Source organism: Scomber japonicus, chromosome 18 (assembly GCF_027409825.1).
Source record: "Scomber japonicus isolate fScoJap1 chromosome 18, fScoJap1.pri, whole genome shotgun sequence".
Classification (NCBI taxonomy): domain Eukaryota; kingdom Metazoa; phylum Chordata; class Actinopteri; order Scombriformes; family Scombridae; genus Scomber; species Scomber japonicus.
This window is the reverse complement of record NC_070595.1, coordinates 18,610,404-18,637,320: the sequence shown is the minus strand read 5'-3', so window position 1 is coordinate 18,637,320 and position 26,917 is coordinate 18,610,404. Positions and strand designations below refer to the sequence as shown.

The 26,917-nt window shown below is 41.6% G+C and overlaps 1 protein-coding gene across 1 annotated transcript; it reads left to right on the top strand.

Moving 5' to 3' along the window:
• Positions 1 to 317: 317 nt before the first annotated feature.
• On the top strand, positions 318 to 26,313 carry mrc2 (mannose receptor, C type 2). The gene is made up of 29 exons (XM_053338889.1): positions 318 to 375; positions 1,533 to 1,931; positions 3,453 to 3,626; positions 3,820 to 3,984; positions 5,773 to 5,886; positions 6,164 to 6,307; positions 6,419 to 6,610; positions 7,333 to 7,487; positions 7,655 to 7,759; positions 10,990 to 11,105; positions 11,218 to 11,366; positions 16,557 to 16,774; positions 17,599 to 17,741; positions 17,842 to 17,938; positions 18,026 to 18,155; positions 18,410 to 18,442; positions 18,562 to 18,728; positions 19,134 to 19,302; positions 19,405 to 19,547; positions 19,760 to 19,868; positions 20,081 to 20,247; positions 20,341 to 20,449; positions 20,557 to 20,795; positions 20,925 to 21,087; positions 21,473 to 21,622; positions 21,895 to 22,008; positions 23,148 to 23,327; positions 24,170 to 24,193; positions 24,284 to 26,313. Exons 1-29 carry the CDS (start codon positions 318 to 320, stop codon positions 24,502 to 24,504), a joined length of 4,347 nt encoding a protein of 1,448 aa, XP_053194864.1. The 3' UTR covers positions 24,505 to 26,313.
• The last annotated feature ends 604 nt before the right edge of the window (positions 26,314 to 26,917 follow it).

The following is a 26,917-nucleotide window of genomic DNA, read 5'->3' as shown; positions in this document are numbered from 1 at the left end:
TGATGATTATATGTCATTACACTGTACATACTCATGATGAACCTTTCTGCCGCCTCGTCTCTTACTGTGTTTGCTAACACTGCTGCTGAGAAACCCAACCACAGGAGCCAAGCACAGGACGAGGGGCGTGTCGGTCGTCTCCTCCTGATTACAGGGATTTTTATGGAGCTCTCGATGAGACTCTATTGTCTCTGTGTCCATAAAAGTAGAGCAGCAGCAGGTTTGGAGTGTTTCAGCTGAGGGGTTAGGAAACAAGGGATTGCCACAGACTGAGCCGACTGAAGTACCCACACATGAGAGTCGTGTTTTTCAACTAAATGCCCAAAGATCTTTCCCACCTACCCCACTTCCTGGCCTCTCACAGGAGCCCGTCGAGTAGGAATGCTGAGGGTCTCACTTTCTCTTCTTTGAATCTCTGGTCTGAGAGATGTATTTTTAAGAAGAATAATTTTAACAGGAGCTTAATTTAGAGTCCTCCTCCTACACTCCTGACTTGTATTTCTTTGTCTTTCTCTCTCTCCCACCTTCACACACTCTCATAACCACACACCAGCGGCTGGTTCCTAGTTTACCAATCTCCAGATCCTCCATGAAAAGAAAAACAAGAACGAAGCAAAACCACATATGTTTTTTGAGAAAGGGGTGTTGGGTTTGCTTCCCGAAAATCCAGTCACTGAGGCTGGCATCTGGCCACTGCCCTGAATGTGTTAAGTTCAACACTTTTTTGACAGTACTCTTTGTTTTCTCTTAACATTTCATTTATTTTGGATATTTTTGTATGGTGTAAGTGTATATTAGAATACCACCAGGCTTTGTGGGTATAACACCTTGTAGGCAGCTGTAGCTCCTCAGAGGATAATACTGAAGTAATAAAGGCATCAGTGTACAGTAGTGAGAGGTGTGCAGACTGAAAACAGCTACCCATTTCACCCCTGAGGATGATTACAGTTTCATCAAATTAATCAGATTTAGACATGTTAAAACATTTGGTTGTATGAGTTAAATGTATCAGTCACGCACTCAAGATAAAGATCCTTATATATTTATCTCCCCAAAATCCACCAGCTGCTGCTCTATCCACAGTCTAAGCCAACAGTAACAGACTCCACAAACTATACCGAAAGAGAGACGAGAGGCAAATCCAGGTCAAACTTAGGAATGTAGTGAATTCCTGAGAACTGGTGCGTGGTTTAAAATTATTGGACTATGATCACAAACCCTGCATTAAAGGACAAATGTGTATCCACTTAGCAAAGTTTATTGCATAACACTTCTGCTCTGCTGAGACCTCTGTCATATTATGTGTGTACATGTTTTAGGGGTCATTAAATGTTCATTATATACAACTGAGGTGTACAGCAACACCAGACACCACTGCTCAAGCTAGTACTAACACACCATTGTATCCATTAATGAATATATTGATCAAAACTCTGGCCTGTTCTAAGGTCAGCTGCTAACATAGAGTCCTGTTTTCATCTGCGTTATTGACTGATGCTACTCCCCCCCCCCCCCCCCTCTTCTTTGCACAGCACCGCTGGACTCCAACGAGTTTGCCTTCTTCCATGAGGGCGCCCACGGTTGCCTGGGGGTGCGAGATCACTCCCTCATCCTGTCAGCCGCCTGCGAGGAAGCCAACCAGCGCTGGAAGTGGGTAACCCGGGGTCGCCTGTTCAACCTGGGCTCCTCACTTTGCCTCGGCCTCACCACTGGCAACTACACCTCCAGATGGGCCAAGTCTCCTCTGGGCGTGTACACCTGTGACCGCGAGCCTCCCCGAGTACGCTGGACCTGGAACTGTGGCCAAGTGTTGGAAAACCTCAACAACTACCTTCCCTCACCCTCGTTTTGGAACACCTCGTCCACCTCCTCCCCTTCTAAATGGACAGTGCATGGTGGTGTTCAGGACCTGTGCACTAAAACATATACCGGTGAGCATTCCTTTCATCAAAGTGGTTTAGTTTTGCATGAATTGCTGCAGATTGGTGTTCAGTCATTATCTGTGTTTTCCCTAGAATGCTTCTTAAAACAAGATCATCTTGATAACTGCACATCGAGATTCCTTTGAAATTCATTTATTTTAGATATCATTAATCCTGTTGACATATAAATGACATTACTGATATTGAGTCTGTAAATCATTTTCAGTTAAACAGAATTTCACCCAACTAAAGCAACTCACCAGTCGTCACACACAGCTCACCTGTAGCTCTCTCTCCTTCACTGTGCTATATGTTGTGCTGCCCCGACGCAGCTGATGGACCTACTGTTGTGGATGCCACAGCTGTATCTGATCAAATGGATATAGTGATGTTGCTTTTAGGAAATCTTTGAGGTCAAGAGGCTTCCTGCCAGTCAGAAAGCCAAGGAAAACATTGCTGGTGTTTGTAAACTCCAGTAAACAGATGGAGTTGTCCTTGCCCTCAAGTATATTTGTATTTATATGTAGTTTTCAGTCCAGATTAGATCAAACCACGGTGGTTCGCAGCTAAGCCTCATTTCCGCTGTCAGTGCCACTCACTTCACGGTTGGTCATTGACGAACTATACTGTGAGACCCAGTCAGCCGTATGAGTCTGTAGTTAACAGGCTCAGCTTGACTGCAATTAAAACCAGATCTGCCGTAAAGACCAGAAAATCTCCCCTTCAGTTTTTTCTTTATCTTTCCCCTACTCTTCGAAATCTCTTCTACTTTTTTTTTTGCGGCAAGGGAATTGGGTTCATTGGCATTTTTTACTTTCAAGTGCAGATCTACACAAGTTTCTTTGTGAAGTCAACTTGCTGCTTGAGAGGAAAGCGTCTCCAGCAGGAGCAGCTCCAATGTAGCCAGCCAGTTAACCAGCCAGCAGTGGAGCAGAGAGAGAAATCAGGGAGGGAGCTTCAGAAATCTTTCCTCCCTCGTTTAACATGTCCTACTTTCCATTGGCCTAATGTGTTTTGGTAACACTACAGACCCAACCTCGCTCCCTCTTTCTCTCTTTCTCTTCCCCTGTTGCCCTTTACCATAATATACCTGTGGAATGTAGACGAGAACTGCGTCCCCAGGGTATTTTCTTAAACTATGGAGATCAGATATAGATTATTAGTTTAAAAGCCTGGTTCAAAATTTGCATGTGATCTTTAAAAAATTCTGCTTTGGGATATAAATATTTGGGTCTTATCTTTTTTTTTTTTTTTTTTTTTGCAAACATGAAGTTAAACAATATTTTTTTATTAATAATCTGCTTTTTCCATCTTTCCTTCCGCTGACCACAGTTTGACCACTTTACTGTTATAACTGTAACATCATCCTCTGTTTTCGTCGTGTGTTTGATTATACAAGTGACTGAGAAAACAGATAAAGTATTTCAGTTCGGTGCAGTTCATGGCCCTAACTTCGGAAAAAACACAAGCGAGCTCCGTCTCTGCTGCCACATGTAGTGATTTAAAGTGTTTCCTCTTTTTGCACCCCAGAGATCTATACAATCCAGGGGAACTCTCACGGTCGTCCCTGCTACCTGCCCTTCCTGTACGATGGCCAGTGGTTCCACAACTGCACTAGCATCGGGCGCGAGGACGGTCACCTCTGGTGCGCCACCACCTTCGACTACGGCAAGGATGAACGCTGGGGCTTCTGTCCGGTCAAGAGTGAGTTATCTTTTTTTTGCATGCTGACCGTATATTACACCTGTCAGCTCATCCTGCCAAGACTGGAGAAACTGACAGAAACTCGTTGAGCTTTACCACAATTTCCTCTCACCCATACTGTTCACTACTGGTGTTTCCTCCTGCTTACTCCCTTGCTTCTAACTGGCTTCTTATCTCCTTCCCTCACTGTCAGGCAGCAGCTGCGAGACCTTCTGGGATACTGCCCCGCTGACAGACAGCTGTTACCAGTTTAACTTCCAGGCTACGCTGTCATGGAGCGAGGCTCGGATCAGTTGCCAGCAGCAGGGGGCAGACCTGCTAAGCATCACCAAGCTGCATGAGCAGACCTACATCAATGGTAAAGTCAATGCACACACACGTACGTTCATGTGCAGAGGCATCCATTCAGAATCAGAATTGCTTCATTTGCCAAATGTACGATGTACTCAGGAATTTGACTTGGTAAAAACAGCACAGTGAGAAAATAGCAGAATAAGATATAGAGTGCACTAAGATTAAGTAAAGAGGAGAAACATCAAAGGAAGGAAATTAAGCAACATTATATGTATAAGTTAAGTACAAGAATAACTATACTTTATTGAACTTGCATTTTGTTAAAATATGTGGAAAGTTAAATGGTTACAGATGAAGTAATATTGTGTGCTACATTTTGCTACATCTTGTATAGTCTGGCAGGATAATTGGCCCCATGCTAAGTGTTGTACCATCCCATGCAGTGTGGCAGTGTGTCCAAAATTACTCCCTTGTTCACTCATTCACTACTCCATATCTTATATACACTAAATAGTTCAATAATAGCTCAATAATGAGCAAATCAAAATTTAAGACACTAAGTAATTGTTGTCATTTTGTGTCGTCACCATCAGCTGTAGAGTTGTGCGATGGTAGTTTTTCACTTCTTTAAAATGTGGAGCGTTGCATTGTAGGATTGTTAGCAGAAAGTGGTCTACATGCCATGGACACTACTTTTTTGTTGCATTGAGGAATATTTGAGGGCACTATATAGTGGAGATATTTACTCACTCAGCACATGGAGTGCACTATATAGTAAATATGGAGTGATATCGGACACAGCCTGTATGTATAAAAGTGCAGATGTGTGTGTGTGTGTGTGTGTGTGTGTGTGTGTGTGTGTGTGTGGAGGAGGGGAGCATTGGCAACAGTGTGTGGTGGGCAGATGGGGGTTGAAGTGGGAGCTAGGCTGGGTTGTTAAGGAGAAAAAAACTGCTCAGATTTCTGATGGTCTTGGTCTTGATGGAGCAGAGCCTGCGGCCGAGTGAAAGTTTTCTGACAAGCAGTGAGCCGGGTGTGATGGGTCCACTGTCCTGCTGGACTCTCTGCTACATGGCATAACACATCAGTGTGGGATGACACAGAGCTATTACATAGAAAATAGCTGTTTATCTGAGCACAGAGAGGTTCTGAGGCAAGTTTGTGGCAAGTACAAGTCAGTCAACACAAACAGTGACTGCGAAGTAAAAAATGTTAACACAAAAAAGGAAAGGAAAGAAAATCCAAAATTACTTGGAATTTTTAGATTTTTTATGCTTCTTGTAAGGTTTGCCAAAATGATAATGACTTTGATTTCTTAATAAAAACACAATTTTCACATGATGACAATATGACTTTTTCTAAGGAGCCTACATTATTGTGTGTCTGTCCATCAAGCAAACAGGACAAAACATCATGTGACAAACTCAAATCTCAAATATAACTTGCCACTTGCCATTTATTGCCATGAAATTTGTTGTGCATTTAATTTAATAATCTAATGATCTCTCCTGCAGCTCCGCCAGCAGTTCAGACTTTCACTTTTCTCCACATCAGCTCTCTCTCCCATCAGCAAGAATTGATTTTTGGGATGCTGTGACCCTGTTGCCAATATTAATCCTCACTTTGCTACTCTTATATAACCATTCTTTCATGTGCACAGTACAGTGTTGGCAGTTGAAATAATGGCTAACTGGAGATTATCTCGCTTTAATGGAGGCGCTCTGTTCAGTGCTTTCTTTTATTGTGTCATCGTTCACATAATTACACACAAAAATGTGGAGCTGAGGGGGGAGGGGTTGCATGTCTGATATTTTATATCATCTGAGGCAGGTGTTGTCCTGCTGTGTTTTAGGTTTACTGACTGGCTACAGTGCTGCTTTGTGGATTGGCCTCAATGACCTGGACATCAATGGAGGCTGGCAGTGGGCCGACTCCTCACCGCTCAGATATCTCAACTGGGAGCCAGGTTAGACTGTAAAAACAACCTTTTCTGTCTCTTTAAAACATGAAGTGTCTGTGATCTTTTTTTGAACATTTCCCACTGAACGCAGAACGGACATGTTTGATCATTTTTAGCTACACTCTGCACTCAGAGTTCAAATACTCACTTGGCGGACTTCCAGTGCAACCACAGTCTTTTACGGCTGACCAACAGAGTATTTAGGGGTTAAGTGCCTTGAACAAGGGCATTTTGGCATCAGAAATGTTCTGAAGAGTGTTTCTTCCTTACCATCCAACTACAGACCAGCCAAACCATGCTGACGAGGAGAACTGTGCTGTGCTTAGAACGGAGTCATCGGGTGGTTGGCAAAACCGGGATTGTTCAGTTGCTCTTCCGTATGTCTGTAAGAAGAGGCCCAATGCCACCCTGGACCCTTTCACTACTGGTCAGTGTACTGGCAGTTGCATTAGTCCATGAAAGTAAAATTCAAGAGTGTCAGTCCTGCCACAGTGCTGAACTTCGCAGTTTGATGGGCTTTATCTCTTTGCTCCCACAGACTCGTGGGCGGATGATGAGAAGTATGAGTGTGATGTGGGCTGGCAGGCCTTTCAGGCAGGCTGCTACAAGATGACATCAGAGAAGACTGACTGGGATATAGCTAAGAAAACCTGCCAGAAGATGGAGGCCAACCTGGTCAGCATCCATACCCTCCCTGAATTAGAATTCATCATACGCAACCTGAAGAAAGGTAATTTCCTCATTTTGACCTATCTTTACCTTTCCCTTGTGAATAACCCAGCTATCAGCAGTAAAAAAAAAAGTGCTAGCCCACTTTTTATGTAGCCACTAGTAGTTAAATTTAAGGAGTACAATGAACATTTTGACAGATATATTCTAGACTGGGGATGTCAGGTTTTCAAAAAATACCATGCTCAATCAAGAAGAGGTAGCATGTGTGCGTGTAGCTCATGTTGATATCCAGTAGGTTCAAAAGGAGTTCAGACACATCTATCAGAGTGCTCTTTGAATTCTGTTTTTTGAATTTCTGTTTTATCACGGGGGAGAAAAACTCACCAATGTTTCAGCTGCGCTTTCTTCAATGTGCAATCTTTTAAAAAAAAGGCACTTTCTGACACATTTTTTAAGAAGTAAATATTTCTGTAAAGTATTAACTTCGTTAAATGATACGTTCCAACTGTTTTCCTACAGTATACGCCCACATCTCCACAGCAAGCTCAAATGTAGTGGAAACCCAACAATCCAACAGTAGGGCTGAGCTGAAAAATGGCACATGAAGTGAGGAATCCAATTTTTTAGGTCATGGAAGTGCACCAACTCAGTTATTGAACCTCATGGAAAAGTTTGACAATTTTATATTAGGGTCAAAGCTGGAACTTCAATTTCATTTTTAACCTTATTTCTGCCTTCCCTTCACTTGTAACTAAAGTGTCAACATGTATCCCCTGTCAGACGTTGACCAGCTATGGATCGGGCTCCACGACACTGATGTACAAATGGATTTCAAATGGACTGACCACACTCCCGTCATCTTCACCTACTGGCACCCCTTTGAACCCAACAACTTCCGCAACACCCAGGAAGATTGCGTCTCCATGTGGGGAGCTGTGAGTGACCCCCATCCCCTGCCTTTGCACCCTCCAACTGACCCCTCAAGCCTTTGGCCTTAATCACCTCAGAGTAATGGACCCTCACTGTCTGCGAGTTTAGTCCGTTTGTATATATTTAGCAGCTGTGTTCTTTCTCTCTGTTTGTGTCTTGCTTACATGTGCAGGAGGGCCGCTGGGATGACAGCCCTTGTAATCTGACTCTGCCCTCCATCTGTAAGAAACCAGGAACAAAGAGCGATGGGAAGCCGCAGCACCAAGACTGCAAACAAGTAAGCCTCTTTTTCTCTCACCCCCCCCCCCCCCTCTCTCTCTCTCTGCTTTTAGTGCTGCATTCTTCATTTATTGTTCATGCTTTATTTATATCACTGGAAAAATGTTAGTATTCTGGACAAGATGTACAGTTTTTCTTCCCTGTTTCTTGTCTGTTATACTCCATATAGACTATACAGATCTACTGCAGCCTTTCAGTGTTCATATAACCGCTGCTGACAGTCTGTAGTGTGGGTGGGAGCATAATTGTTATTCTAAATATTTTAGTCACTCTTTATCTTTGACCCTTTTTTTCCCCCCAAAGCTCCCCTCCATCTTTCACCCTTCCACTGGTCCACTTGTCTGCCCGCAGTCTGTAGCTGTAATATAAATCACTCTCTTAAGACTTGGGAGGTTTAACTGGCATCCCATACACACTCATGTCTCTCAACACACTTCCCGTTGACTTAACACAAAACTTTCCACAGCCCAAAACACAAAACAAAACACATGATACATCCTTTCGAACCACTGCACTGGGACATGTTGTTTGTGTCTTTATTCAACAAGTGTATACAGCAGATATAACATGAATATGCATTATCATGCTCACTACTTGAACCCACATGGTGAATTAAACCCCATCTGGTGGATCCATCTACATCTGTCTCTGATTTCACGGTTCATAATTCTCTCCATATGAGCCTTTAAGCCCCTCATACCTGACGTGCCCCTACCTGACCATCGCTGAAATGTTCAGTGTGCAAGTGTAACATTTAGAGGGGTTTTTTCAATAATGTGTGACATAGGGGATTATCATAGTGAGTGAATAAATCAAAGTGTGTGTCTGTGTGCCCCTAAGAAATGTTTTATTTTAGCTTAAGTGTTGATTTATGATGTAAATAAATCTGTGGTTGAGGGTCGTGCTGGTTACACCCAACAAAGATCTGTGTATGGAAGGAACATTTGTTTGCTGTAATGAATCTTTACGCCTCTCCCTGGGGAATGAGGGCATCGCGGGTGGTAATGTGACAGGGGTCATTTGGTATGGCACTCGCTGCAGGACTCTGTGGCGGTGCGGTTTGTCTCCAGCAGATGAGCTCACTTCACACAACATGTGAAACAACAATGACCGAGTGCCCGCTGACTGCTGCGGCAACACTACACCACATGATCCCCAAACCATTTACCCCATCCAGCGCTGCGCTCATTTCTGAAAAAATGTAATGGATTGCTCATTACCGTAATCAATGAAGCAGTAATTCCTTATGGAAGTATTTCTTTTTTTGTTTTCTAGATAGTGATTTTATCATCAAAAACTCTACATATGAAGCAACCAACTCTGTTACTTCATGTGTGAATAACAGAGATTACAGTTCTCTAATGTCAGAGGCAGCCTCAGGCATAAGCAGCTGTTGAGAACCCCTCAGCCACCCGGGGAGCCCTAAAATAATTGAAGTTTCTGGGTTCCTGGGTTCATTTTTTTTTGGATTATTTAACTGTTTAAAGAGACAGTCCCTGATTTTCTTCAGCAGTGCCTAAGATGTCCTCCAAAACTAGAGTTATAACAAATACTTGAGGCACAATAACAAAACTACAAAGTAAACCTTATTAAATATAAGGTTTACTTTGTAGTTTTGTTATTGTATATATGTCTATATTCTATAGACATATATTTATAGTTTCTATACGATAATGTTGCTGTTTTGTTGCTTAGGGTCCCAAAAAAGAGTTTGGTGAGCCTCCATCTAATGTTTTTGTCAGTGTTTTGTTTTTTTAAAAGTTTTCTCATAGTTAGTCGTCAATAGCTATGTGAGAACAACTTATAATAATAAACACCAACAAGAATTCCAGAGACTGTTTCTTGATTGAATGATTCTTACAAAATCTAATTGAGGGCATGTTGAGGAATATGATATTTAGTGCAGGGGTGAAAACTAAAAAATTGGTTTCTTGACCACTAATTGACATATTGGAACAAACATTACCCCATAAACCTTATATTATTGCTCCATATTACTGGATTTCTTCATATTACTAGAAATGTGCTATTGTTCAAGACTGAGTGCATGACACAGAGAAAAGAAGGACAACAGGAAATAGCATCAGAAAGACAATGAGTTTGAACAGATCGAACCTCTCCAGCAGCTGTAATCTTTGAGGGTTCTGTCTAGATGCCAAACGTGGTTGTGCAAAAAGCCAGAAGTTCGGTTTATTCACAAAAAGCTGTATACGAACTGTCTCTCACTATCATACTCATGCACAATCTCTCCCCTCATGACCTTTTATGTGCTGGCTCTACTCTGCGTCTGTACACGTCCACAACTACAAGTACATGAGCTGGCAGGAGGGATTGAGGCCAGGCAAAAGTTATTTCTGCATGCTTAGACTTGTTTTTTGTATTCTGCATTTGAGATACAGTCGACTGGTTTTGATGGGCTCTCATCTGACTGTTAAAATGGCACTGGTTATGTGAGGGGCTCTGTTTATGCTTTTTAGCTCCACAAAAGAGGTTATGTTTGAGGTCTTGTTTGTTTGTCCATCTATCTGGTAGTTAGCACGAAATGTTTAAAATCACTTAACAGATATTAATTACTTTCGGTGGAAGGTCTGGCCTAGGGTCAAGACATCAGTGGATGTGATGTCGCCACATGGCATTTATCAAGCACTGTGTCATTACTGTGTGAGACAATGCAGCAAAAATTGGAAATGCCTATCACATTATCCCTATAGTACTGATACTATGGCTGTGTGATGTGACAATATATATCATATATCAATATATATCATGCGACAACAGACCAACTATTTATTCATTGAGTTAATATGTGCTGTATCAGAAGAGGTATCATTATTGGGATATGAAATGACCTACATTAGGATATGAGATTTTGCCCTGCCTTATTTGATACTCAATTTGCCTTTAACTATTTCAGTTAGTTGTTATTTTGGCCCATAAATTGCCTAAAACTTTAACCTATGTAAGTGCTGCTTAATAACATGATGAATATAAATGTCCATAACCCAGTAGTCTGACCTACTTTAATTTTTTCATTAACCCTTCATGTGCACCGATTATGTTATTGTCTATCTCCATGTGTTTATCAGTGTGCATCCAGAACCAGATATTAAATGACTGAATTTCAAGGAGTTGCACTGTTAATGTTTTTTTCTCTCTCTCTCTCTCTTTTTCAAAAATTGATCTGATTTTTTTTACATATCACGCTAACATCCTCTCCTCTCCTTTTAGGGCTGGAAATGGCACAGTCCAGCTTGTTACTGGGTTGGAGAAGATCTGCTCACCTACGAAGAGGCCAGGAAGGCCTGTGAACATCAGGGAGCTGCCCTGGTTACAATTACCAATAGGTGCATACAGTAACACACAAACTGACAAACAGATGCATTTGCAATGATTAAAAGACATAACAGTGAGTTTTCTAAGTGCTGCCTCCCTAAAAGCCTCTTTAAATCTTAAAAGGTTCGAACAGGCCTTCGCCAACAGCCTGGTGTACGGTCGTTCAGGAGATTCCTTCTGGATCGGCCTCTCTGACCAGAGCAGCCCCAACTCCTTCCACTGGCTCAGCGGTGATGAAGTATCCTACACCAACTGGAATAGAGACCAACCAAGTAAGTTAAACTTCTCATGTCTGTGACAGTGTGTGAATAATGTACAGAGTAAATTCCAAATATGATTTAATGGCCCGATTGATGAAGCGGCGTATTAAACATTAAGATGTTTTGAAGATCTGAAAATGAGTCTCAATAAAAACATCATAGAGATGAAATTAGACATCTGAACTTACCCATTTTTGTGTGACTGAGAATAGCCAATTAAAACTAAAATAATTCATATAAATCAAATATGTGGCAGTGAATTATCAAAATAACCATATGGAAAAATGTATGCTTACTCCAAACCGTGATGAGCTCTACTTTAACTTCACTTATTTCCTACCTTCACTTTTGAAAGGTCTGTTCAGGGTTGTCAGTTACATGTAATCCATGTGACTCTTGTTCATATCTGTGGGGGACTAGGCATATTCAAATACATGGCTTATTACTGTGACTGCTGCCCTATCTTGCTGAGCAGTCAGTCTCACTATGTGACAGGTACGGGTCAGTTAGCTTGTACAGTCCTTTCAACTCTTCAAAGCACTCTGTAGCTCTCAAACCACTGGTTTCCTGCTAAGCTCTTCTGTGCTCAACAGTCCTTTTCTTCTTTTGTGTAGTGTGAGGGTCACACTCAGTCCGGAGTTTAGCTTTCGTTCCACACAATGTCTTCTTTCTGAGAAATTTAACGGAACTTTGGGGACAGTGGAGTCTCATCCAGGCTTGGGCTTGGCCATGTGAAACTACTCAGCTATGGCCTGCTGTAGTGTATAGAAATCTGTCTTCTGGTTTCAGCATCCACTCGCAGTGGTTTGCATGGCATGGACCCACATGGCTCCAGCTGCTCTTTACTGCTGCTGTTGTCTCGAGCACCCGGAGTGGTCCTTTCCACCAAGGACACTGAGACTTTGAGAGAGATTTGATTAATGCAAATTCCTACAACATTTTGATACCAAATGAGGAACATGCATCACATCCTATCCCAACCTAGTACAAAGGGAGAAGAATTCTGAATCATGGTGGCAACCGAAGCCAGTTATCTAAAACAGCCGGACGTGCCAAGGCAAGAGCCAAGATGAGTAATATACAACAGGCCAGCCATGAGACCCATGTTTTTGCCCCGAGATGCCAGACCACAGCCATGCATGTCTGTGCAGGTAAATCTGGTGAAGATAATCTGGCAAAGGCTATGACTATGGAGAGTGCGTGTTTCATTTCATGGAAAGCTTTGCACATTTCTTCAGTCCATATCACAGTTTGGGCTGTGGCTGCCTGCAAGACTAAGACCATAGCAGCGTAAATCCAGTGCCTGCAATAGTTTGCTATCCCCAAAACAAGAGCATCTCTTTCTTAGTGTCTCTCTCATGAGAGGACACTAACAAACACTGTCCATTCTTGAGAACATGTCCCAAGTCCCAAGTCCCAAGTTTGTCACTTCAGGTAGACAAAACAGCAGCTTCACCAATGAGGCCCTGCAACCTTACACAGAGAGTCTTTGCAGGAGTAAAATGAAGTCAGAACAACAAGCTTCCTTCCGTGGAGAAACTATCAGCAGGTTGTCAACAATTTACTGTGTGTCAGGAGATTAGTAGCAGACCCCTGGGATTGCAAAATGTGCTAACTCGTTAACCACTTGTGTATTTACAAATGAATCAGCCATTTGTCAGTACTCAGCTGCAGGGTTAAATGTTGCTGTACGATGATGATAATAGATCATAAACTCAGCTGGAAACCACACCTCAATCATGTAAAGTAAAAAAAAAACAAGCCAAAACACACTGCATTATTTATATAAACTAGATGTGATATGTGCTTCTTTGTATCCTCTTGCTCATAAATAGCATTTCTATAATTTAACATTATATTTAAGTCATTTGCTGTTTTTTATGTTTTATTCTCTTCAACTCTCCTAAACTATTTTTTATCGCACCCGACTGTCCTTCCACAATGTGGCTCCCCTGCACGCCAACCAAATGATTTCAATGTTCCATGCAAAGCTTTTATTAAAAGCTGATTCCTGACTTGCTTTTCTATCACAAACACCCTGCTGACAAATTTGCTATCCTTGTTGTGTTATTTTCCCTTGTTCGCGTTCATTTCTCAAGCTGCATCGTTAAAGCCTTTCATTTCTTTCTTTACTACAATTTATCTTGTAATCTCTGTATCTGTTTCACATTCAACACACATTTTATCATTGTAATAACATCCAAATCACCAAGTCATTAGTGTTTGGAAGGCTTCTTTTGAAATGTAATAGGATATAGTTTACTTGTGTTACCCTGTTGCAAAATTTAATGGGCATGCCTGTATTAATCACTTTGTCAAAGCAGAAGCAAAACTTATTACATTTGATTCCACTTTCATTACTTTTCTAACAAATGTTTTAAACTGAGCAACAAAGCTAAAAAGTCCTAAAAGCATCAATTTACACCAGGCACTGTAAATCTCTAAACAGTCTTCAACACTGATTATTGACAGACTTTCATTAAAAGTCTTTCAATATAACCAGAATTAAAACTGTAATGTTTGGATTTTACATTTATGATTATAATTATAAATATAATTATATGTATTATTTGATTACCAGGCATCATGAAGCTGCTGCTTTCCTGAAATTCCTTTTTTTCTTTTCTCTTAACCTCTTTTCTTTCGCTCCTATGCTGTGTGCGTGTCATTCTTCCCACAGCTCCACCCCCCTTACACCAGGGTGTCTGATTTCACATCAAAAATCCTAACCCTTACTATTTACCCATGACTGCTGACACAATTACATAACTCACACAATGTATATTTATTACATTATATTCATGTGATTTCAACCAGTTCACCTCTTTTCAGAGTTTTATTATGAGTTTTATGAGAGAGGAGAAAGTCTTCTTTGTGCTCTTTTTTATCTCTTTTTTTCTTTCTCTCAGATTACTGCTGCACCAGAGTCAAACTTCACTCTAACTTTTACTCTGACTTCATTCTCCATGGAGTTTTAGCGTCCTTTGGTGAATTATTCACTAATTCAGGGATACTCTGCTGTGGGCTGAATTTAGCTGTATTTACCCACTATTGCATTCACCTTAAAGCATTAGAGCACAGATATGTAGACAAACAATATCAATAATTCCTGCTGCAGCATTCACCCAAGATCCCCACTCTCTTCTTATTCCTTTTTTACTTCAGTAGTGGTAGTTTGAGATCTAATAAGTGAAAACTCAGAAAGTATTTCGCCTTGTGTACACAACTTATAAATTGGCGCCTAGGTCTCTGAAGCCATAAGCATAACAGAACCTTTCTTTACCCAACGGACTCAGACTCACCACAGCTTTTGATGAACCGAAATAAGCCTCTTTCATCTTACCCCACAGGTTTAACTGCACTGTGGAGCTCACCTGTGTCAGGGGAAACTGACTCTGCCCCAGAAAAAACACCTTGTGTGGCACTGTGGGGTTTCAAAAACACACACTAAAGTCTTTTTCCTCAAATCTACCAACCGCTGACCTCAGCACTTAACCTTAACCACTTAAGCAAAATCTCTATTAGATTAAAACACATTGAGTTAAACCAATTTGATCTCTCTAGATTCCTCTCTTTTCTGGTCAGTTTTTAATGCTTCTCACTTTGAACATCCACTGAGAGGTTTCTATGGTACATTTGTCCCAAGCAACTCTCTCAGAGAGTTCAGCCAGGACACTGTCCTCACACACTGAACCCTGACCTCATCCAGGCTGTAGACGCTCACAGCCAAATTGCAGAAGAGTACACACAGTTTCTTTTATCTCAGACAGACCCAGACATGGCAAAGCAAAAAATAACCTCCACTTACCAGTCTTTTGTTCCACTCAGATGCTGTTTGTGATGCCAATTTGTTAAAAGAAATCTTGAGCTCTGCAGTTCAGAAGCTCCAGGAGATATTTGTCTTATGTAAAAAGATTAATTGACAAACACAAACTTGATCAGCCAAGGAAACTACTAGTGTAGACCTAGTACAAAAAAATCTTGAGAAAAAAAAAGAGTTGAACCACTCTCAGTTATTCAAACAGCATGCCGGCGACCTTGTCTCTAATAACAACATCGATATAAGATTGTTTACTTTAGTGTTGTTTTTGGCAACAATCATGTCATGTCAGATCAGCTCGACTGGGAAGAAGACGGCTGTCTGTTGTTCGCTGTCTGCTTGTCTATGTAGTATTTCATTTATGGCACATATATGAAAAAAATAGCAATTTCATATATGACACATATATGAAAACTGATACAGCCCCAGTCTTTCATATGTGCTGTAGTATTTGTTTTTTTTGGTTGTTACAGTATCTTCTCTTCCCACTGCTTATTCACTTTTGTATCCCTTTTGCTGGGATGATTTCACTTGCCTTAGGGGATCATTATAGTTTGAGCTAATCTTTAGCTGGTGAAGTCCAACATGAAACACAGTCAGGCTTGGGTTTAATCCACAAAGAAGAAGCAGGATTGGTCCCAGGTGTTTTTTCTTTGGCCAGAATACAGATTCTGAACTAAATTCTAATGTCCTGATTTGGCTTTGATGAGCTGATTACCTCAGAAATTCAGCAGCAGCAGACAAAACAAGCCAGCGGGTACGTATCTGTGCTGATGTTAATTTAATGTATCAAATTGGACCTGTTTGTTGAGGAAATTATAAACCACGTCATAGTTTTTTCTGTTGTTGCACCAGCAAACAGGGGAGAGTGCTACTTGTAAAATCCAGGGTATTGTGGAGTCTTTTGGATTCATAATATCCTTAATTTCTAAACCAGACCTGCAGACTCAGTCAAGAAGGAGTTGTGGGCGAGTCTTCTGGCTTTAGACTCACTGATTGATCCAAAGATATGAACTGTCTGACTTCTGCACAGACTATAGCTGCTGATAGGTGTGGCTGTCTAAAGGACCACTGTGAGCATTTTAAACTTTATCAGTACATTTTTATCACATGACGACATCCCGAGTATGTCAGTGCACTCAGCTATTCTTATATTAATCATCACCTTGCAAAATCCAACACCTAAGGCTGAGCCTTAGACCTTTATTTGTTCTTTGTAAAGCCTAGGATTACAGGAAATATTATATAGTGACATACAGCACTCATAACTGTCTCCTTCCATACATTTCTTTGCTCACATCATTCCTCTATTTCCACACGTTTCATCAGTGCAGCATCTTTCTCTCTCCGCTCACCTACTTTTCACCCTGTATCTATTTCAGTCAAAGTCAACGGCGGCTGTGTCTCTATGGCGACCGGCTTCGCAACAGGTCTGTGGGAGGTGAGGGAGTGTGCGTCAGCGAAGGCGAAATTCATCTGCCGTCAGAACCATGACACGTCTCTGAGCCCCGAGCCCCCCGGCCCTCATCCCACCCCGAGCCTCAGCGGCTCCTGTCCCACCGGCTGGAAGACAACGAGCACCGCACGCTACTGTTACAAGGTTCGACCAGCGATGTTTCACACCATCAATACACTGTTTGTTTGGAAATGTGTTTTAATTTTAGTTAGACTTTGGTTATTGCTATGCTGCTGCCCTGTATAACTCATCATGACCTAAGATCCACATTTTCAGCTCTATTACAAGACATTTTTAGACAGTAGGAGATCTTTTTCAACCCGTAGAGGCACACTTAATCCTTCAGTTTGTTCTTAAAAATTAGAATTGCTCACTGATGGACTAAAATGACTCCAGCTAATGTTTGAATAGTGCTTTTCACTGTGATGAAGGCACATCTACAGATGAAGATATAATCCTTTTTATCAAAGTGGGATGAATAATGTTTTCGAGGAGATTTAGGACCACAACTTGAATTTCTTTCAGCTGTGAAAAATAATGTAGCTGTATGCTCTCCAAGTCTGGTAATAATATTATGTTTATATTTCATCTAGATCAGAGACATTAATATAATTCAGTCAAATAGAGTTTAGGATTCTAGGAAATCTAATTTGTATAAGTTTATGTACTGTATAGAGCATTCACTGAACACATAGTGCTTTTATGTAAAATTGTATTCCCAATATAATAATTGACTTTCAGTGCAATACCAAAATGTCCTTTTTTCATACCTTTTGTAGTATAACTTTTTCTTTATCCAACTAAACAAGCCAAATAATTTCATGCATCAACACTAATACGCTGGCATTTAGTCACCACTTTCAGTTCTCTAGTTCTTAATATTACCAGTAAGAGTAGAAGTAATAGCACTGCTGGTACAGCTTGTTTTATAATTGGACTGTTATTACATCTTTATCACCTGTGTGCAGGTGTTTCATTCCTCGCAGCTGGAGAAGAAGCTGAGCTGGCTGCAGGCTCACCTGTTCTGCAACCGACACGGAGCCAACCTGTTGAGCATCAGCAGTCCTGAGGAGGAGCAAGTTGTTGTTCAATTCCTCCATGAGGCCTTTGGGTGAGTGTACACCTTTCACCAGCTATGATGATGATGATGATGATGATGATGATAACAGTGACAATGATGATGTTGATGATGATATTGATTTGGCCCACAGGGAGTCAGAGGATCATGAGCAGCACTGGTTTTGGATTGGATTGAACCGCAGGAACCCCATGGACAATGGCAGCTGGAAGTGGAGTGATGGCGTGGCTGTGAGTGACAGTGATACCTGCTCTAAAAAGTCACATTTATATCACTGTGCTCACTGATGAAAAAATGCACATTTGCTTGTGTCTCAGTTCACATACCAAAACTTTGGCCGCTACTACTACAACATCCGGCAGTGTGCTGCAGCAGACCTGGGCACTATGACCTGGTTGGCCATGCACTGCGACTCTGAGTTAGACTGGATCTGCAAGATGCCCAGAGGTACTATAGCAATGCTCCTTTCTGGGCTCATTTAGGAAGTTTATACTGGATTGGTACATTAGCACTGGCTATCTATAACTCCTAATGCATTTTGTTTTCAGTTTAAGGGGACACATTTTATTTTATTTTTTCAATTTCCTTTTCTCCTTTGCATCACTTTCTGATTTGAGAGTTCCCCTTTTCCAGTTGTCTTGCATTTTGGGTGTTTCACATGCTCTATGTCATGGACACATTTTTCCCTCATATGTTTTTAGGCAGCGTTGACAAGGAACCAGAAAATGCAGAAGGTCAGTCTTATTTTCTCAGCTTTTCAACTTCATCATTAAAATTATTCGTGTGTATTTCAAAACATTCATATTATGTCTCACCGCTGTCATTATGTTTTGTCTTATCTCTCATCTGTCAGGCTCCAATACACCCGAGTGGATTGGTTTCAAGGAGGCCGAGTACAAGTTTTTTGACCACCGCACCACTTGGGACCAGGCCCAGAGGATTTGCTCCTGGTTTGCATCCTCCCTGGCCTCTGTCCACTCTGCTGAGGAAGAAGCTTTCCTGGCAAACACCTTACGCAAGGCACTGCACATATTATTATTATTAAGTTTATACAAAAATGGGATTACAAGTGTTTTGTCAAGTAGAACAGCTTTAGTACAGCAAACCCCTGAGAATACGGGTACAAACCTGTCGCTACTAATTATAGTGTTGAGTTCAGGATTGTATTACCAAGCAGGGAAATAACCTTTTAGCACTAATTAGAGAATCAGATATTTCTTGGAAATTTTCTGTATAGCTATTTTGTATCGTGCTTAACATAATCTACTTATAAATTATAAACTAATGCAAACTCCAATGTATTTTTAATTAAGGTGTATTTGTATTTTCCAACTCTGTACTGCACCACTCTGTCCCTATCTGCATTCTTCCTACAAGTCTTTGACTGTTGCCCCAACACACTTTTTTTTTTTGCCTCACCCTCAGATGACCAAGGTGGAGGGGGACAACTGGTGGCTGGGGCTTCACACCTACGATAACGACGGCCGTTTCCGCTGGTCCGACTATTCTGTGCTCAATTATGTGTCCTGGGCTCTCGGGAAGCCGCACCCGCTCAGCCGTGATCGCAGATGTGTTCACTTGTCAGCCAGCAAAGGTAAAAACAGCCCACAATGAGACCTTAACAGACTAGTTTAAATGCAGCCCACAGACACTTTCAGATTGTGGGTGTTTTTTTTTTCTTTCACTCTCAAAATAGCGGAGTGGGCTGATCAGAAGTGCCACTCTGACCTGCCCTACATCTGTAAGAGAGTGAATGTCACAGGCACCATTCCTCCAACTCCATCGTTACCCCACCCGCCATCAGGTTGTGCTGATGGATGGTCCTCTTATCAGCGCAAGGTACAGCACTGCAGACTAAAACACACCAGGAGTTCAACATCTATAGCTCCATAGCCATAATGGTTATGTTTAAGGGTAGTTAATATATTAAGATGCAATTATTATGTCAAGTAATAAAAGGACGCAGGGTATTTAGAATGCATCAAATAAGAAAGAGGCAGTGAGGCACAACAAGTTTTTAATGTGTGCAATGCCATCTGCCATTTCTGTAGTGTTTCAGAGTGTTTGACCAGTCGAACCGTGTGAAATGGTCCGCTGCCAAGGCGAAATGTGAGGAGCAGGGAGGTGTACTGGCAGTGGTGTCCAATCATTTGGAGCAAGGTAATTACAGCAGAATACAGTCTACATAAAGTCACAAACAGGGAGGTGGTGTACGACACAAGTTACTTTTCTTGTGGTATGATATGAGAATCCAGTGAGTTTATTTTCTTAGGTATTTACTGGTAGGGGTTAAGATATCCATGTTTGTATCTCTATATTTATAACTGTTCATAAGAGTCACACTTCTATGCAATCGATTCTCCTCCTCACAGCCTTCGTTACCACGCTGCTGCATAACACCAGTGTTGAACTTTGGGTGGGTCTGACCTCAGACTCTAAAGGTCATTTCCAGTGGGCCCAGCCTGGCCTGCTCAGCTACACCAACTGGGCCCCCGGAGAGCCACTCGATAACAGCGGACCGCACCACAATAAGACCCCGGTACTTACAACACTCACCACCCCATCAGCACTCATTTCACTGTGTTGTCCTCGATCTTTTTCCTTTTCTGATGATTTCATTGTCACCTCCCAGGGGAACTGTGTGGTGATGATTCACGGAAACCCACAGAAGAACACTGGCATGTGGGCTTCCCGAGCCTGTGAGATGGAAAGTAATGGCTTCATCTGTCAAAGGGAGCAAGGTGTGCTGCTATTTGATAATAACCACAGCCATGTCTGCTATAAACACGCAGGATATTTGTGCCACAAACACATCAGCTTTGCTGAATCACCTTTGCTGTTTCTTCAGACCCAGCTCTTCCTCCGGCACCAGACCTGATTCCTACTCCCCTGTCAAAGCCTGTGGTGCTGGGTGGAGTAACGTACCGAGTGGTGGAGAAGAGCCTGGACTGGGTTGGCGCTCTGCACGTCTGCCAATCTTTGAATGGGACCCTGGCCACAGTGAAGGATCCTTACCAGCAGGCTCACCTGACACTGCTGATGAACAGCCTGCATCTGCCTGCCTGGATCGCTCTCTACAACTATGGGGTGAGCCTTTAAACCTGTTTACACTCTTATTAAAATGTTCCAATAGAGTCACACTAAAGTCTCTAACAGGGTTGTTCAGGCTGAAGAAATATGGACCTGAATTGCAACTTATTTTTTTAATGTTTTCAGGGACGGAGTTTCACCTGGCTGGGTCAAGAAGATGTGACATATTCAAACTGGAAAGATGGAGAGCCCACTCAGATGGCTGGATGTGGTCACATGACCACTACTGGGCTGTGGACTATGACTCCCTGTGATGATAAACTGAAGGCTGCTATCTGCCAAATTAGTGGTATGTGTGTGTAATATAACAATAATACATTTAGCAATTAACATCACACCAGCACTTCTTTTAAAAACTATTCATTATATGCCATTTATATATTGCCAAGCTAGGCTTAAGCTCAGATAGGCTTTTGACACCATGTAGGTTGTTGATTGTATGTGTATACATGCATATTTTTATCTTGTGTGGGCAGTGTATTTTATTTTATTGCTTTTATCTTTCTATTGTGTATTTTATCTTTTTATTGTGCTTCTATTGTGTTTACCTTGTTGTGCAGGAATTTGGAAAACCTTAAAATCGCACTATATAAATAAAGTGGATTGGATTGGATTGGATATTCATTATATAAGATTCAGATATATTTATCCCTGCTGTTTTTTCTCCCTGCCAGATGAGACTTCGACTCACCAGTGGGTCTACCCTGGCCAGTGCCCCCACTCTCTGGGAGAGTGGTCGTGGGTACCTTTCAGAAACCACTGTTACACCTTTAACCTGCAAAATCTTAAACTGCAGCAGGATGCACGCACATCCTGTTCGAAAGGTAGGGAAGACTTTCAGAGTCCAGTCTGACTTTACTCACATTCTGACTGTAGTGCGTGTACAGCTCATGGCATTGAACTAAAAGCCAATTAAGTGCAACACATCTGACCTTCTCCACTGCAAATGCAATTGACAAAATAGATCAATACGTCTAAATTTAGAAGTGTTTCATTAAGCCTGTCTCATCATTGTTAAATTTACCCTCATGATCAATTAACATTCCTGTATTGTGTTTTCTGTGTCTGTCTGTTTCTTTCCTTGTCTCTCTTCCAGTGGGAGCTGAACTCCTCTCTATCTTGGATGAGACGGAGAACGGATTTGTATGGGAACACATCCAGAGCTTTGCAGAGCAGGCTCACGGAGCTTGGCTGGGCATCAGCGTGAAAGGTCCGGCAGCGTTGACTCACACAGTCCCTACCAGCTTTCTCTGCAACAGCAGATTTATTAACTTTCAGCTTTTCAAACCTTTTTATTTTATTTTATATTTTTCCTTCAAGCTTATTCATTTGTGGCTTTTTTTATTTAATTTTAAAATGATCTCCTTGCTTGCAGATAAGAAAAGTTTTACCTGTTTGATTATGATTTTTCAAAAATATAATAATTCATGAAACAGTGTTTTCCTCCCCTTAATTAAGACTGCTTCTCTGGTGTCAAATAAATGTGATAACACTTAAAAAAGTTAATTAATATAAACTAGTGTTATCAGTAATTGGACTGAGATGTCCTGAAATGTGCTAATTAAAGGTATACTATGCAGGATTTGTCAGGTTATGTTTGTTAACAGCATTCAGACAGTGTTCAAAGTTGGCCCCTCCTCCCGGGTGAGTGAGAGAGTCAGTCAGATAAATAAATTGCTATTTCCTGTTTGTACACAGCGGTTACGGTCTAAAGCACAAATTAACACGATTTTGCAGATTGTTGTGTGAAGACAGAGCTTCATTCTGCCCGCTGTGGCCTCTCTGCTCTGAGTGTGTGTAGCTCAGTACTACCCTCAATCAAGCAGACACATAGACCTGGGACTCTTTAAACATCTATAACACAGAGACAGAGAGCAGAGGGGAGTAGAGGACAGAGGTGGAGACAGCGATGTAATTTAGTCGCTATGTTTAGTGCCTCACCCTCACTTCCTGCTTGGCTGGGGGCTACACACCCACTGCCCAAAGACTGAGACCTAAAACATCCCAAAGACAACAACATAATGATACAGACAGAGGGCAGATAAATACATTGCCACACAGTTTTAGTGGGTCATTAAAGTGATGACTGAGGGATTACTTGTATGCGTCTATACATGACTTTTTAGGAAAATTCTGCATAGTATACCTTTAACCTAATGGAAAGAAGGAAATACAACATTAGAAATGCATTATGCACTTAAATCAAAGCTCTTTAAATGAACAGAGAAATGTCAGGCGGAACGTGAAGTGGTGCGTTAACTCTGCTCAAGATAAGACTAATGAAACACTTCTGCTTGAGTGTGTTTGAAGCTCCACTGAGTTTAGGCTATGCTTGTGTGCCCGCCACAGGAAGAGGACTAGTGTGGAGCGAGGAAACAGATATGTCATACACCAACTGGGAGACGCATGACGTCGCCTTCTCTGTTCTATCTCCAAACTCCTGCTTCTGGATCCAGAGCAATACTGGCCTCTGGAAGCCGGGTTCCTGCAGGAATCGTACGCATGGAGTCATCTGCAAACGGCCTCGCAGTAAGCACACATAAAAAAATCATGGCTTAAATCATTTTCAGGACCAGGTCCAGTCAGCAACAAGACCACAGCAAATGAAACAGTTTTCAAGGTTGAAATGCTGAAAAATGTCCCTGACTATAAACTACTCTACAGAGCTATGCCATTGGGTTCAGCTATGAGACACTTTTTCTGCTGCTTATTGTAGGTGAAGTTGTTTCAAGAATAACATTTATAAAGCTCTTTTACGGTTGTATCTGAGGGCAGATGTGAGGGCAAACACAGTGGCAGCAGCTTATGTTAATACTCATTTGGCACAAAAAGACTCATACATAAACATATCTCCCGTGTTAGCCTAAACTACAAGACTAGAAATGATCCACACACAATGTACAGCAGCCTGCTTCATTCATGCTTGAAGCAATGTATTGTTACTGACACAAGTCTGTTCTGGTCTGATAAGCCGAATTACGTTATGTAACTGTGTCATAAATCTCGCAGGTTTAAGATGTTACATGGTCACATTTGCTGGAAATTACACGAGCCTTTTGTTTACATTCTTATCCAATGAATATTCATAAGGATTCATGTAAATGATTGGATGCAGTATGTAAAAGAGAAGAGAAAACAGCGTTTGTTCAGGGTTGCAAATATTTTTGTTGGAGGTCCAGATTTAGCCTAAATGTCACCTTTTGTCTACTGTATATAGTAAAACCCTAAATTGATTTTAAAAAACATATTTTTATGTAGACAGGGTTGAGCAAATCCTATTCTGGCTTGGATCATGTGCAATTAAGATTAAAAATTATTGCTAAATACTGAAGCAGTACATTTTTAATAGATGTTCTTTCTTCCATTTGCAGGTGCCGAATCCTCAGCTGTAACCAGTAAGTATAATAATGGATCTGTGTGTTGTACCTTGTATATTTGAAAGTACAGTATGCTAATTCTGACAACCATCTCCTATCTTTACCTAGTGGATGGCGACCACCTCCCCACTCTGATTGTCGTCATGGTGACAGGCCTGGTGCTGGTGGTGCTGATCGTCGGTGTGATCTACTTATACCGCCGGCGAACTGTTGGGTCTCGGGGATCCTACGAAGGGGCCCGCTACAGCCGCACCAACTCCAGCCTTGCTGAACAGACAGAGAAGAACATCCTGGTGTCTGACATGGAGCTGAACGAGCAGCCAGAGTAGCAGAGCCGCCCTGGAACAACCAACCAACCCAGGACTGGAGTGGATTCGACCCAGGAGAGGCTGATTTCAATGTGCTGACTCAGATTCTGATACACATTGTGACATTTATGTTTTTTTTTGTTGTCTCTTATGAAACCAAAAAGAAAAAAAGTTTTTTTGAAGTGCTGAAGAGCTGTGTAGAGCACAGCGGATGTCAATTTAATTTTTAAAATGAAGCCCCGGATTTTCAATCATCTCTCACAAGACTTCACAGTTCTAGGACACTCTCTCTAGACAAATCAGATACTTCCATACAGAAAGCTTTTATCCAAAAACTTTAATGAAGGCCATAAATGGATCCACTGGAGTTTAGTTTTATTGCATCTGGAAAAGTTTGACACAAACTCAGTTTTATGAAATGACTCCTCGCTGTCTTCCCTGTTGCCAAAGTAAATTTTTGCACAGTGTATATTTCCTTTCTTGTTTCCATTTTGATTGAAAGACTTCTAAAGCAAGAGCAAGGACTATAACAGCAACAGATTGACTCCTCACTATAACCATTCGTCTCTGTCCTCTAAATATCCACACAGTCTTCTTTGGGACCAAATGCATTTTTCAGATTTTGTAACTTTTTTGTTTGTTTTGTTTGCCTCGACAGTATTTACCTGAACTTGAGTCGTGTTTGTTGTTCCACTGCGTTAATGTAATTTCCATTGATTTGCCATTATCTGTGCAGCTGTAGAGAACTGTTACTGATGATGCGTGTGTGCTTTTTGTGAGCCTGCCTCTCTCCTCTTTTCTCATCTGACACGTCAGCACCAGCTGTCAGACGGGCGGAGGAGGAAGAAGTCCAAATGTGAATGTGTGGAAGGTGACAGGGACCATTTTCAGTGGTGACCTCAAACCGTTTGAGGGCAGTAGACTAGAATTGTGCACATATAAGTAGAACTTAGCTTTGAAAGCTGGTCTTTAAATAGACTACGATGTCTTTTTGGTACAGTCGGACTGAAGGTTTTCATCAAATGATCAGACTTTCAGCTTCCATGGCTCCGTGTACATTTTGGCACTTTTACTTTTATCTTGAGCTAATTCAATCTTAGTTATCCACTTGCCTTTAGTCATTATCCGCAAGGCGCAGTTTCTGCTCTGTGATTTCTTACTTTTGTTTGTTTTGGCTCCCCGTGCCACCATCTGGAGCTGATGCAGCATGTTTTAAGGGCAGTAATTCTCTTTGTATGCACCGTGAAAAAGGGGTTAGCAATTTGATATTTGTCTGATTCATCGTTTTATGGACCACAGTTCACTTCTCTGTATGTGTTATCACTAGAATACTTTTCTGTCTTTTTGTTAATGATGCGGGCTTCATTATGTGTTTTGCTTTAAGTACGACTGACTGGTAAAGAGGTTTGGAAATTTCCCCACTTTTATGGGATAATTGCCAACAGTTGAACCTCTTCTTGCCCCACAAAGGAAAACATCCTTCATGTGAATGACACCGTTGTATATACGAGAGCCAAAGAATGTTGTAAAAGTGAATTCGCTCTTTTGTGAGATGAATTCCCCCTCCTTTTCATTCTCATCGTCATTTCAAGATTTAACATTTTCATGCAAAGTTAATTTTCCCCCTCAAATATTTTTTTCTTTTCCCTTCAACCCTCGCCACTGAGTGCATTTCTCTCTTCCTGCTCAGAGGAATGCTTTGGAGCTGTTTCAGTCTGAGGCTTTTGGTGTTTGACTGAGCTGCAGTGAAAATAAAAAGGGTTTTTTTGCGTTTTTTTTTTTTTTTTTTGCTCCATGAGTTGGTCTAAGATAGAGGGGGAAGGGAAGAGGAGAGGGAGTTAGGGAGTGTGTGTGTGTGTGTGTGTGTGTGTGTGTGTGTGTGTGTGCATATGTGGTGTGTGTGCGCGCCTGTGCCTGTGTGCATGTGTGTGCGCGTCCGTGTGTGTGTGTGTGTGTGTGTGTATGTGTGTCTCCAGCTGTGGAATGTTGAGTCGGCAAGAAGAGCTCAGTGGCACGTCTGGAACCAATCAGAGGGCTCAGGGACGTGAAGGGTCAGAAAGAAGATTGAAAAAAGGAAAACTAAACGGAGGAGAAAAGGGAAAAAAAAAGGAGGAGTATGAGGAGGAGTCAGGGAAAGTTGGGGAGCGAGCGAGGCAGGAAAGATGGAATGGAGAGAGAACCTGAGGTTTGTCCCAGGCTTACCCTGTCCTCTGCTGGTGGTTTACTGTACAGGTCTGCCTCCATATGCAGTAGATGTGAAGTGAGGTTATGATATAAAAGGTTCGACGACCCTTAATGTGTTCCCTCATGAGATCATGTATGTGATGCAGGCCAGCTGTTGTCCCTGTGAAGATTACCTGAAGCACCTGTTCAACTTTTTTTTTTTTTATGTTTTTGTGTCATTTTTATATGAAATGAATAAAGTCTATGTTCT